This window comes from Spea bombifrons, chromosome 2, assembly GCF_027358695.1.
Source record: "Spea bombifrons isolate aSpeBom1 chromosome 2, aSpeBom1.2.pri, whole genome shotgun sequence".
Taxonomy (NCBI): domain Eukaryota; kingdom Metazoa; phylum Chordata; class Amphibia; order Anura; family Pelobatidae; genus Spea; species Spea bombifrons.
In genome coordinates this window covers 34,702,282-34,715,946 of record NC_071088.1, presented here as the reverse complement: position 1 = coordinate 34,715,946, position 13,665 = coordinate 34,702,282, and the positions used below count along the sequence as shown (strand labels likewise).

The following is a 13,665-nucleotide window of genomic DNA, read 5'->3' as shown; positions in this document are numbered from 1 at the left end:
GCAGCCCTGTCCACAACTAATAAGGTGTTATAGGGAATTTCTACTACTATTAGCTCTTATGTAAGCGCAAATATGATAAAAAAAATGAGTTTGTATTGATCCCTATAGGACGTGTTTTTTGTTTTTTGTTTTTTGTTTTTAGGTATCAGTATATTCTTTGGTAATTTCGAAATCTTTGGTTATATATTTAAAAAAAAAACATTTTTCCCCATTATATTTATATATAGTTGTAGGTAATAGTATAGAATATACTGCAGAGTAGGCATGCAAAAGAAGAGGTTAAATTCCATAATTATTCTAAACAGCAAAAAACTGTTTTCATTTACAACAGCATTTTCTTCACTTTAAAAAGAAATCTGTGCCTTTACCCATAAATGCAAGGCTTTCTTCTGTAACAGATGTCCTGACAGTGCAGTTAAATACAATGGGCTTCAGCTGGGATGTGGGTCTCAGGACCTGAATAACTATACTCTAGATACTTGGTTGTAGCTAAAGACATTAAAGTAAGGAACTATCGGACCTCAGTAAAGCTGAGACCTATGCAAGGAGTGGCAGCATTTAGTTACTTTTCCCGCTGTCTCCTCATCTCACCTTTACAAAGGCTACAAAAAGAGAAAACCAAATTAATAAAGGGTAGAAGCTTCATATAATGGGAACTGAAGGGCACTTCTCCCATTGTGTGTGTGTGTGTGTGTGTGTGTGTGTACACCGAACAGTAAAAAATGACTCAAAAAGGACAGCTCTCTCTATTTTTTTTCATATGTATTGATCTCCTGTTAAATAGTGTCCATTTCTTGTCATTTACTTTTTACTCCCATTATTGCTTGGAGAACAGCAGCAACTCAGGGATTTATTAACGCTTGTTGTTTGTGATTTATAAATGCATTTTAACAGCCCCCTCCATCATACCTAATATATTTAAATAAACGAATTAATAAACCATATATACATATTTAAAATGTATGCTGTGGAATAAAACAATAAATCATAATACTAATGCACATACCAATCATTCCCAGTAGCAGTAGATTTCTAAATGGCCAAAGGGAGAGAGTAACTGTATGTGCAACAGCTGCATCAAGTGATTGGAGGATGTATTGTAAATGAACCCCAACTTACAAGTCGCAGTTAGTTGGTGAATATGCAAGTCATTTTGCAAGTTGTAGCTTTAGTGAGGTTAACCCTAAACTGCACTGGCAGCTCTACTTTTTAGTGAATCAACCTCTATGCTTATCTATAATTTAAAAAATATATATATTAGTGCTTTTTTTTTTTTTATTTTTTTTTTTTTAACAAAAGTAACACTTTATCTTGCTATTTTTGCCATATACCACTGCTTATAATGTTTTGTTATATATATAATAATAATTGTACTTTAACCACAATGCATTGTTCCAGGGTCCCAGCTGGCAAGAGACGGGTTGCTTCATTCCATTAAGCATAGGCTTTGTAAAAGCATCCTTTCATAATACAAGTATGAATTAAGTATTTAAGAGGATTATCTTTTTCATAAATAGCCTCCAAAGCAAGACATTGAATGCAATGCATTAAAAAGGTCAGCCAAGCGCTCATCCAACATCTGGCACCTTGTTTTTATTATTGGGATGCAGAATTGGTCAGTTACCCACAAACCCTTGCTACAGATTAAAATTGATATTTGGTATGATATATTGTACATTTGTACTGCTATTTGTTTTTAAAAAAGCAATTTTACCATGCGCTTATCAGCGACTTCAGTGCTGCACCGTTTTGTGCATTAGTTTTTTTTTTTTTATTGAGGTCAAAAAGAGCATGAAATATAATGTAACGCTAGCATAAGGAGAGGTTAAAAGATATGATATGTAGCCAAAAATAACCACACACACACACACTCTCCCCAGTAGCAGTCTTACCTGGTCTCCAACGACCAGTAAATGGCCACGCCAATCATCTTGTGGAACATGTGTCCTTGAGACTTCATTTCAATCTTTCTTTTTTTTTTTTCTTCATTATTTTAACCATGTATCTTATACATTACAGTTTTAAATTCTAACAATGTCACATTTGAAGAGAAAGGTATTATATTGTGATAAATAAGCAGTACAGTTTGCAGCCTGCCTCACATCACCCGTTTCATCACGTTATCCGATAAATGCTGTCTGAAGATCAGTTTGCACGTTCAAATCAATGTACTTTGGAAGGAAATTGATTTTAATTCTAAACATTGCCTTATTTTCTCCTTCTAAATGTTTTAGAGACTTAAAGGAACACTTTAATGTCTCTGATGCCGCACTGTAGTAGAATGCATATCAATGTACTCTTCAAAACACACAAAAAAATTTAAACCTGACATAGAAGAGGCAGTCCTGAGTATTTTTTGTAACCGATTGGTTGCTTAAAGCAAGCAAGCAAGCAAGCAGTGGCGGGAAAGTGATCCCAAGAAATCAGTGGGAACACTGCCCACAGTGGTCCTCAAGCCAGAGCTGGAGCTGACTGGCAGGAAGTATATGACTTGCACGAAGTTCACGATACACAGCGTTTAGCAGAATTTTTGCAGAATCCTCAAATGCATTTGCATAATAAACACACACATTCAAAGGGACCAAGCAGCTATTTTATGGATTAAAGTGCGTTTGATGGCTGGAATGTCCATTTTACAGCTTAGTAGATATGTAAACAGACATTCATTTTATTTGGCCAACCTTGGCTCATGTCTCTTCCAAAGCAGTCCTACTCTTCCATATACTTGGGGACCAATATTGATAATCAGACACACACACACACACACACACCGTACGTGCAGAAAAATATACATAAATAGATTGCTATCAGCACACAAAAATGCACATATACAGAAGTATACAAATACATATGAATATATACAAACAGTAACAGACATACAGCAATAAAACAAAACAATGTGCATAGACAGTGTCACATGGATTGAATACATGCATTTAATTTAATTGATAACAGTTTATCAACACTGATCATTACAATCTACAATCAGGGATAGGCTGGCCTGGGGGAGGGGGGAGCAATTTTCCTCTGGGCTTGTCCGATTTGGACTGGCTCACTCGTGTAGGCTGGAATGTGGCAAAGTCACATAATGTGATGTTACTTGACCCCATGAGTGTGTATGTGTAAGTGTGTGTTAGTGGGAGTGCATGTTAACGTGTGTATGTGTTAGATTGTGCGTATGTTAGCCGCCAGAAGGGGCAAGAGGCCTACTTGGTTTTACTTGCCTCAAAGGTGCCCACCCTCCCCTGTCTACAATGTATCAAATATAACATAATAACAAGCAATAAAACATAGCGTATATTTCATTCCGAATACTGTACTACCCAAAGATGATCCATTGTCCTTTGTAGCATTTATATTATAAAAGGTTCTGTTGTCAAACAGCTCTGTCATATTTCCCTGATCTTCATAGCTGCCCATTGGTCGAAGCAGCCTTGAAATTAGGCTACTTAGTTTGGTTTCCATAGTCGATGGCAAGCCTTCTGTTGGAAGGGGAACAGAATAAGTAAAATTTTGTTCTGTTGGATCCACGCACATACCATCAGGTGACTTTATGAAAACCACATTACTTAGGTCAACACCTGCTACAGGTGCTGGTGAAGAGCAGGGTATATCACGTACAAGCTTGTAACTATCCATCCAGTCTTTTAACCATTCAATCCTGCAATCACATTCCCAAGGGTTCTTAAAGAGAAAAAGCCTTCCTATAAAATAAACTGGTTTGAACACATCAAAGGGCAAAGTAGTTAAGTTGTTACTATTTAGGTGCAATGATACCAAACTGGTAAGGTTTTCAAAGGCGCCCTCATCAATGAAAGTTATTTTATTACGATCAAGATAGAGGACTTCCAACTCAAATAAATCTTGAAACCAAACATTTGACACATTTGTTATAAAATTCCCACCCATGTTTAGCATCTTTAATCTTCTCAGCCCTTTGAAGGAGTTTTCTGGTAATTCATTCAATAGATTGTCATTAAGAAATAAGTACTCCAGTTTCTGACAATCTTGGAAAGACATATCATGAATAACATGTATTTTATTGTCTTGAAGGTTGAGGTATTTAAGATTTCTTACGTCCTGAAGTGAATTATAGGCCACAGCTTCAATTCTGTTACTCTCCAAGTAAAGATGAGTCAAATTCACCATTCCCTGGATGGCACCAGGTATCCTTCGGAAATTATTCTGAAAAAAGACGAGTTCCTTTAAGTATGGAAGATCTATAAATATTCTATCGGGGATGTTAAAAAGGTTGCAGTCTGCCAAATCAAGTTTTACAAGCCTCTTCAAAGCGGAGAATGCTCGAGTGTGTAAATAGCGTATATAGTCATTGTGTGCCATTTTCAACTCCGTCAGGGTGGGCAGTCCTTTGAAGGCCCCTGGGGTGATGAAGGTAATGTTGTTGTGACTCAATGAGAGGCATTTTAATGAAGGCAAAGTACCAAAAGCCCTTTCAGAAAGGAATTTGATGTTGTTTTTATCTAGGTTAATAAAGGAAGCTTCACAGGGAAATTCAGCGGGGATTTCCAAGAGTCCAATTCGATCGCATAAAACAGAACAGTTCCGTTCCTGAGTGCAAACACAGCTTGGCGGGCAAGACCGATAACAAGCCCATATTGCATAAATTGGTTGGATAACAAGAACAGCTAGGAGAGAGCATAGCAGTTAGTATGAAGTTAAGCATAATATTGTATATACTTGTAAAATTTGATTTTATTGCTTCAGTTTTAAACTTCAAAACTACATAGAAGAATGTGTTTGGTACATGTAAGCATTTTTTTTGATATTCTGAACAATTAAATACTGTATGGCAGGCAGATTATATTGCTACCAGTGCAGCAAAAATAATTTAACACAGAGGGAGAGAGTTATGGGTTTCTTCTCCTTTATTATTTTAATGTGTTTTTGTTTTTTTTTAAATGCTAGTGAACTTACAATAAAAAGGTAGAGGTTCCCAATCAAAAAATAATTAGCACAAGAAACACAAGGAAGAGGCATGAATGCTGGGTGAGATGGGTGCTATGACAACATTATACAACATACTGCATTGCAGCATGAAAATCTTATTGGTGCCATACAAGCTGTTAGTTATAATAAACAAAGAAAAAGATTAAATGAATGGCTCACTTTTCAGCCTGCAAGCTACTGCTTGAACCTGATGGGAATTACCTTCCATCCACTTATTCGTTTAGGTCTCTGTGCTATTTAATAGGTGGCATCCTTTACTTTCTCCCATATATTGATTGAAATGCATGTGTAGAAAAAATAAAAAAATGGAAATTCTTTATTTTAATCTCTGATGTCACCTTTGCATCCACACTAAATAATTAAATATCTTGATGTTATATTTATTTTGGTGTATTTAAGTGGCAGCTCAGTTTAATACCAATTTTTTTTTACTAACTTAGAGAATCATGCTGAATTATTAAATATGTATGGATGGTTCGGTTGATTTACACATTGCATAAACTGTGGCAAATTGCATATTCCAGAATGTTTGAAAAGTCTTCCAAAAATATACAAAATTACAATCAGTGGTCATGTATAAACACACCATGTAGAAAACAGCATTTAATTATTATCATGGTAGTTTGAATGCGAGGAAATAGCTTGCATGTGTCACTGCAGAATAATTTTCACCCGACGTGTGTTTTTACAGAATATGCTAATTATAACTTGTCTTTTTACTGTTCCCCACACCAATAACTGTGCCGGTAGGTGGTAGCAATTTTCCATTTGCAACTATTATCCAGGGCACTCAACTGAGTGAAAAAAAAATGTAGGACATATTAATTTCCCACATTGGCAACACCAATTGCATTGTATGGTGGGGTACTTTGTTATTCAGGATACTGTACTGCAGGGCTCGACAAATCCCAGGTGCCAGGTCGCCATGGCGACTCAGAATTTTGTCCTGGCGCCTAGGTGTTGTTCAGCCTGTGATCGCGGGGGCGCTGCTGCTGCTGTCTGCCCAGGAGTCTGGGCAGATGGCACAGCCACTCAGAGCCCGCCCCCGAGCCTGAGATCACTCCCACGGAGTGATTCTGTAGGCTGAAACAGCGATTGCAGGAAAACCTGCAATCGCGTTTTCATCTGCCACAGGCAGCTTCAGGAAAGGGGGTTTAGTGTTGATCTGGTCCCCACAAAAGTGTGGGGACCTGACACAACATCCCCCTGCTGCCTGATCGCTCCATGAGAGCGACAGTGCAGCGTTAACCCCTTCAATGCCATGATCGCGGCATTTAGGGGTTAATTCCCGTTTTGTAAGGGGCCCTGCTGCTGGTGGTCTGCCTGGAAGCCCAGCAACAGCAAAAACGAGCCCCCACAAGCCATTTGATGATTCCTGTAGCCATGGAAGCCTACAGCAGTCATCAGAGAGACTCCCCCTGCAATGGCTGGTCTATAGACCAGCAATTGCGTCCCAGCTGCCAGAGGCAGCTTCAGGGACAGGGGGAGAGGGTTCTTTGGTCTCCACATGAGTGTGGAGGCCAGCCCCAACACCCCCCTGCTGCCTGATCGCTCCATGAGAGCAACAGTGCAGCGTTAACCCCTTCAATGCCACAGTTGTGTATAACACATTTGTGGCATTGCAGGGGTTAACATTTGTCCCCACAAGCTTGTGGGAACTAAATATCAGTCAATGCTGTGCTCCAATGGAACATCAGCATTGAAAGCGTTAAAAAACAAAAAAAATATAATATATATATATATATAAAAAAAAACAGCACTGACCTGAATGTCCAGGGTGCTTCCAGGTCAAATGCTGTGAGTTTAGTAAGTGGGCTGATGATGATCAGATCACTCCTAACCAACTGTTAGTTTAAAAAAAAAATCCTGGCTCCTAACTTTTTTAGCTGGCGCCTAGAGTCACAACAAATTTGTCAAGCCCTGCTGTACTGTAAAGTAAAAAATCTTTAAAAAGGTTTAAAGGGGAACTCCCATCATTTTTTCTATAAAGTATAAGTAATACAGACTTTCGCTAACATCCTATGAATATTTAATCATTTTACGTTTCACGTAAGTACTCGAAATCTATTTTTGAAGCTAGTCCTCATGAACTAGAAGCTTCCTGAAGATCAGGAAAATTTCAAAGGCTATGACATAACCTCATAAATATGAATGCAGTAAATGCTGTCTGATGCCCCATAGGCAAGCCTATAGGCAATTTTGTAAGTTGGGTACTTAATACTGTGTGCTTCACACATTATTAAGTACCCAACTTACAAAATAACTATGCCACTAAAGAAATAAAAACAACTGAATATGATAGGAGTCCCTCTTTAAGACTAGTCATAGCTAAAAGGCCCTCTTTCCATGTGGCTCCTCTTTGCACGGTCCCTAGAGGGATGTTGAAGACTTCTCAATTGCTTCACTTGAAACAGAAAGAAACTGAATTTTCTGCCATATCCAATATACTGACACTTCTTATAATCACTGAGGTAGTGCCAAGTGCTGGATGCAGCTTTCACAATATATTATTTAAATGGATTTCATCTTTTCCCTGTCTGTGTTTTATGTTACGCTAACCTTCACCTCAGCTTCACCGTTCATTTTCAGGGTGTGTAAAAATGCCAGTGACAATTGGCTATACTAAATTATTATTGCCAGAAATTAATTTGTGTCAATGTAGCCATCACCTAAAAATATTATTCATGTTTTAATTGGATTATAATACATTTCTAATAAAATGAAATATATTCACAGATTATATTGTAGTTGGCAATCATAGTCTGCATAATGATCCGAGAGCTCAAATTCAAGTGAGTACAAGAAAAGTAAGTGATGATTACTTCATCATCTGTCAGGTCTAAATTATTAGCTATAAATGGCTCCACTTCTTAAACCCCTTAAGGGCCAAGGATGTTTTACATGTTTTTACACTTAAGGACCAAAGCATTTTTATTTAACTGGGATTTTCCACTCAATTATATTACCCACAAATATTTTTTTCAGGACCAGTAGGACTTTCTTTTGAAGCAATAATTATATAATAATTGAGCATGATAAAAACACTCTAAAAGAGTGGGAAACAATAAGAAAAAAGCCAAATTACCCCCAAATTATATTTTATTTTTCTCAGGGCTAGTAGTACTTTCTTTTGATGCAATAATTATATAATAATTTAGCATGATTAAAAAAAATCTAGATTTTCACATTTTTAACTATACATATCCAAAGCAAATAAAAAACAAAACAAAATGTATTTAGGTATTTGTCCTGATTTTGAAATACCTCATATGTCTTGAATTTTGATTTATTTTGGTAGTTACAAGGCTAAATATGAATGACGCGCATCGCAGTTTCCAAAGTTAACTTTGTTTAAAATGTGATATTGTTAGAGAGTGAGTGTGAATAAATGTACTGGATAAAAAATGGTGTTCCCGAATTTGAAATGGATCCCCATTTTCTTCCGAAACAAACAAGAAACAGAATTCATTGTCCGAAAACAAATGGGCCAAAGACAAACCAAAAAATGTGTCAAAATTGTTTTCAAATGTATGTATTCAATGTTTTGTGTGCAAAGAGTGCTCGAAATACACCCATCTTTTGGTGCCTTTGCTAATGTGTCATTGATGGATCAGTGTGAGCTGAAAGAAAAATGCCACTAGTGTTTACACCAGACTATGTCTATGATTTACAGCTCAAATACTGAATTTTATGACAGGGAGAGCCATTCTGACAAATTTTTGGTTTCTATTTTTCATGAATGAGTGTCAGGTTTGCATGTGAGATATCTTGAAACCTTTAAAAACCTTACTACATAAGAGAGGTCGCAAATAACCAAAGAACAGATACCTTCCTTTCTCTTGCCCCTCATTTGCCTCCTTCCCCTTGAATCTTTCTTTATGCAGTTGACATAGTAAGTAAGAACATTTTGTCTCCAGACCTCTATTGTTTTACTTAAATGTGTTCCATATTGGCTTGTTTTTTTCTCACTTTAACACTTACTTCCACTAAAAAACTAAAAAAATACATTAAACACTAAGCTGTAAGAAATAGTGACTTCAAATCTGAATAATATTAAAAAAAATTAATGTCTAGAAGAATTTTTTTTTTTTTGTTTTGTACCAATTACAATCCGGCAACTATGTTGGCTGTCATCAATCTTTGTTAGTGTTAAGTATTAAAATTCAAATGCTTTCATACTCATTATTTAATGTAACATGCTGGATTAAGACTAGCACTGAATGAACATGCATTGCGATTTATAATTACATTAAAAGGTCTACAAATGATCAGGAAGCAATATAATTGACATGGAAAATGATCTGGAATATGGAATCACACGGATAAACCAATATAATCTCTTTGCAGAGCACGGACTGTACATTTGAATGGAACTGTTTTTTCCTTGTGTTGATGAGTAATAATTGAGGCTCCTCTTTTCTAGGTCAATGGTCTGGCATTTTCCCATAGCATTTTGAATCAAATCCTTTAAATATTTTAACAACCTTCAGTACTGGCATTCTACAATGTGAAGGCTACTACCATCCATATTATATAAGTAATTATTTTCCATAGAAGAGGTCAAACAGTACATTCCATACAAAAAATGGATGCAGCCAGTGCAGTTACCAATCATCCTCATTATAGATTAACTTCAGTATTTTTCTTTTTGCAATTATATAGATTGAAGCCCTGTTACTTACATTTTAAAATAAGGGGGCATGCATACCTATCACTCCTAAGGGATTTGATATGCTACCAATCCCCCACATCATTTTTACACAGTGTGGGTCTGGGAACCAGTTTGAATACACATGGATGTTCAAAGGGCAGGAGAGCAATGAGGAGAAATTGTTTTTATCCACCGTTGAACAGAACTTGACTTGACTTATGCAACCTGAGCTGACATTCACTACTGCACATACCTGGGCAGGACAGCATATTTAATTGCACTGTCTAATTTAGTTTAGGGAAAAAGTAACATAGGAGTTTCATTTTCTTAATGAAACTTAAAATGAACACATGGATGTGAATGTGCATGTCTTTGTGGCTGGAGCGTGGCTGGAGCGTGGCTGGAGACACACAAAGATACAAGGTATGTCGTGTTTCAGTTTTTTTAAACCATATTGTACGGGGTCCCTAGTTTACATATGCTTGTTACGTGATGCATTGCTTTAAGCAGAGCAAAGAAACATACAATTTGACTGCCATTCTGCCTAGTTTTCCTGCTGAAGAAACATCAGATCCTATTTGGTCCTTGATCTTGTGTTAATTTGCCTATTTCATCAATTTGTACAAGGAAAATGAAAGGGACCCCAAACAAAAACGAACAAAGAGCTCTAAAGTTTCATTTGAAATTCCTTGTTTTTTTCAATCACCCTCATTCACTCATTCATGCTCTTTCGCACTCCCACTCACGTTCTCTTACTATCTAACTCACACTCTCTCTGTCTCTAGGGACGGGCTGGGTCAGGAGGCAATTGCACCCCAGGCCGCCCTAAATGTAAATAAATGGCCAGCCATGCGGCCGCGCACTAAAGTGACCAAAGCAACTGCAATCTCAGAGGTCACTACCCCTGCAATTACTTTCACAGGGGCCCTGCCGGTTACCTTTGCGTTGCTCACACACGCTGTGCGAGCAACGTCTCTTTTTCCACCCAGCACAAGCAGGAACCCAGCAGAGTCACGTGACTTTACGTCACATCACATAACTCCGCTCCGTTCCTGCTCCCCCGGGCAGTACCAGACAATTTGTTTGCACAGTGTCAGAGCAACGCAGGGGGAAGCAGCAGTCCCTGCTGAAGTCTGCAAGGGGCACCGAGATCTACAGTTCAGGTAAGGGGGTGGGGAGGTTGTATGAATGAGTATGCATGATTAAGGGAATGAATGCATATCTGTCAATGAGTGAATTAATGAGTATATCTAAATTATTAGTATCTGTGAATGAGGTAAGATATGAATGAGTGAATGAATGTTTGTGAATGTGTAAATAAATTAATGAATATGTGTGTGATTGCATGGATGTGTAAGTTGAGGATACCACAGGCAGGTTGTTTGGTGCAAAGGTGGCAAGTCCTGTGCTTCCAATCTGGGTGCTGGGCAGATCCTGTGAATTCAATCAGGGTGCTTAATGGGGGGGGGGGTTAATTCACAAGGGGGTGCTGGCTGGGGAAAATACTTTTTTTTTTCAAATTGTTGACACCCAGTGGGTGTCAGAGCCTGTCCTGGTGTGTGTTTGGCTGTCTGTGTGGCAGAGCCTGTCCTGGTGTGTGTTTGGGTGTCCGTGTGGCAGAGCCTGTCCTGGTGTGTGTGTTTGGGTGTTGGTGTGGCAGAGCCTGTCCTGGTGTGTGTTTGGGTGTCGTGTGTCAGAGCCTGTCCTGGTGTGCGTGTGTTTGGGTGTCGGTATGGCAGAGCCTGTCCTGGTGTGTGTGTGTTTGGGTGTTGGTATAGCAGAGCCTGTCCTGGTGTGTGTGTTTGACTGTTGGTGTGTCAGAGCCTGTCCTGGTGTGTGTGTTTAGGTGTCAGTATGGCAGAGCCTGTCCTGGTGTCTGTGTGTTTGGGTGTTGGTGTGGCAGAGCCTATCCTGGTGTGTGTTTGGGCGTCCGTGTGGAAGAGGCTGTCCTGGTGTATGTGTCATGCTGTCGGTGTGGCAGAGCCTGTCCTGGTGTGTGTGTTTGGGTGTCTGTGTGGCAGAACCTGTCCTGGTGTGTGTGTGTGTGTGTGTTTGGTCATCTGTTTCCTTTCTGTAGGAATAAATTTAACTATTTAATTTTTACTTATCCAGAAATATAATGCCCCCCTGAATTTGTAGTCACTTCAAAGGACAAAACTTTCTAGGCCCACAAATCAGTGAGCAAAAAAGTAAAGTTTTTGTGTTATTTAGCTATTTCAATCTGCATATCTTATTAAAAAGGATTAGTGGCACTAAATTGTGGCTTCAGGCATCCCATGTATGATTACTTTTTTAGTGTACTGATGTCCTCCCAATCCCATCACATGACATCAATATGTGTTGGAAAATATCACATAATCAGGCACTTTAATTCATTTTTTTATTTTCATTTTCCAGCTAAGTCGAATTAACATTTTTATAGATTTGAGGCCCCGCCCTTTTTGTTGAGAGTGTGAGAGAAACAATGAATGAGGGTGAGTGACAACAAATTTTGTTTCCGAATGTAAAATGTCCTCCAATTTTCATCCAAACTGCAAGGGCAGGAAACTAAATTTTTTGTGGAAAAAACGAAAAGAAAGATTTGCCCAAATCGTTTTTGGTCCATTTACACAAGTCTATTTTCTATCACTTTCTCACTTAAGTAAAACCTCTTTGGATTACACCTAAGCCTCTGTTCCAATAGTTTTAGGAAGTGCCAGACTGGTGATGTTGGGGTGACTTTAAAGCCTGGCCATCTGCTACGTTTTTATGCTTACATAGCGTGTGGAGTATGTGGTGCTGATGGCCAGCAGCCTACTAGGCATTTGCTCGATGACCAGTTCAGGCCTGGTTTTAGACAATGACCACTTGTCCAAACCTTTATCTTCCGTGAAATATAGTTCCTCCTTGTACTTTTTGTTTCAAGCAGTTCCTTTATTTCTTCTTTAAGCTATACATATTGAGATCATTTCATTTGTAACGACAGACAAAGATGTTTGAAAACAGCTCAACTTAAAAAAGGCAGCTGCTACATTTACTGGGAGCATCTCAAGTTTTAACTCACTTGTCCCATTAAAGAAGAACAATCTCCATCAACATATCAGCCTAATCCTGCCCACCAAGTCAGTCCAGAACCAAAATGCAAGGTAAATTTATGGATACTGCTGTATTATGTACAACATTTCATACATAATGTCCTGACTGTAAATGTTTGCTAAATACCATATCTACAACTTAGAGATATATGTATGTTGGAAGCACATGCATGGACGAACAATGTCCTTCTTTACAATAATGAAATATCATGTATAATTTAAGCATTATATAAGAACTTACCATTCAAAATACTGGCAAACATTAATTTTCCCATTAGAAATTGTCAGAATCCACTTACAGGAACATATTATCTGAAAAATATTTATTAAACAAAATAATAACTGATCGACAAAATACGATTTGCAAGAGTAGCTATGTAATAAAACTGATTGCATAGCCCCTTCCAAACCCTTCCAACTTTCAATATTCTATATATACAGTGTTTTTGTTATACAACAATATTTAAAAAAAAAAAAAAATACTGTGATAAGTAACTCACACTTTAAACATATGTTGAAATATTTAACAGCAATTATACTACAACATGAGCAAATCTTAAACATAATAATAGTAGTGAATATGAATGTAAATACTATATATAAGTGTTAATGCAACTATATAGAAATATTTAACATTATCTATTCAATTACATTTATATATCTATTTTGAGAAACTATCCTTGAGTTATTAATTGTCACTAATTCATTAATATCTTCCTCAGCTAGAATGCACACTGTTTCCTTTATAATAACAGTAGACATAAATAGTCATAAATTAAAGACCAATAGCACATGTAAGGTAGCTTACCTAAGCTCCAATTTTGAATCTTCTTCTCTTTTCATTGTCTTTCTCTGCCGCTCACACAGTGCCATTTGGTGTTTATCCCTCTGAAAGTGATCATTTAATGGTAGCAAAATCCTCAGTATCAAATAGGGATTAGAGAGATGGAGGAATTGAATTGCTTCAAAAGC

General features: G+C 37.6%; 1 protein-coding gene across 1 annotated transcript; it reads right to left on the bottom strand.

Moving 5' to 3' along the window:
• Positions 1-3,249: 3,249 nt before the first annotated feature.
• On the bottom strand, positions 3,250-12,968 carry NYX (nyctalopin). The gene is made up of 2 exons (XM_053455882.1): positions 12,935-12,968; positions 3,250-4,646 (listed from the first exon to the last, which is right to left on the bottom strand). Exons 1-2 carry the CDS (start codon positions 12,966-12,968, stop codon positions 3,250-3,252), a joined length of 1,431 nt encoding a protein of 476 aa, XP_053311857.1.
• Between the last annotated feature and the right edge of the window lie 697 nt (positions 12,969-13,665).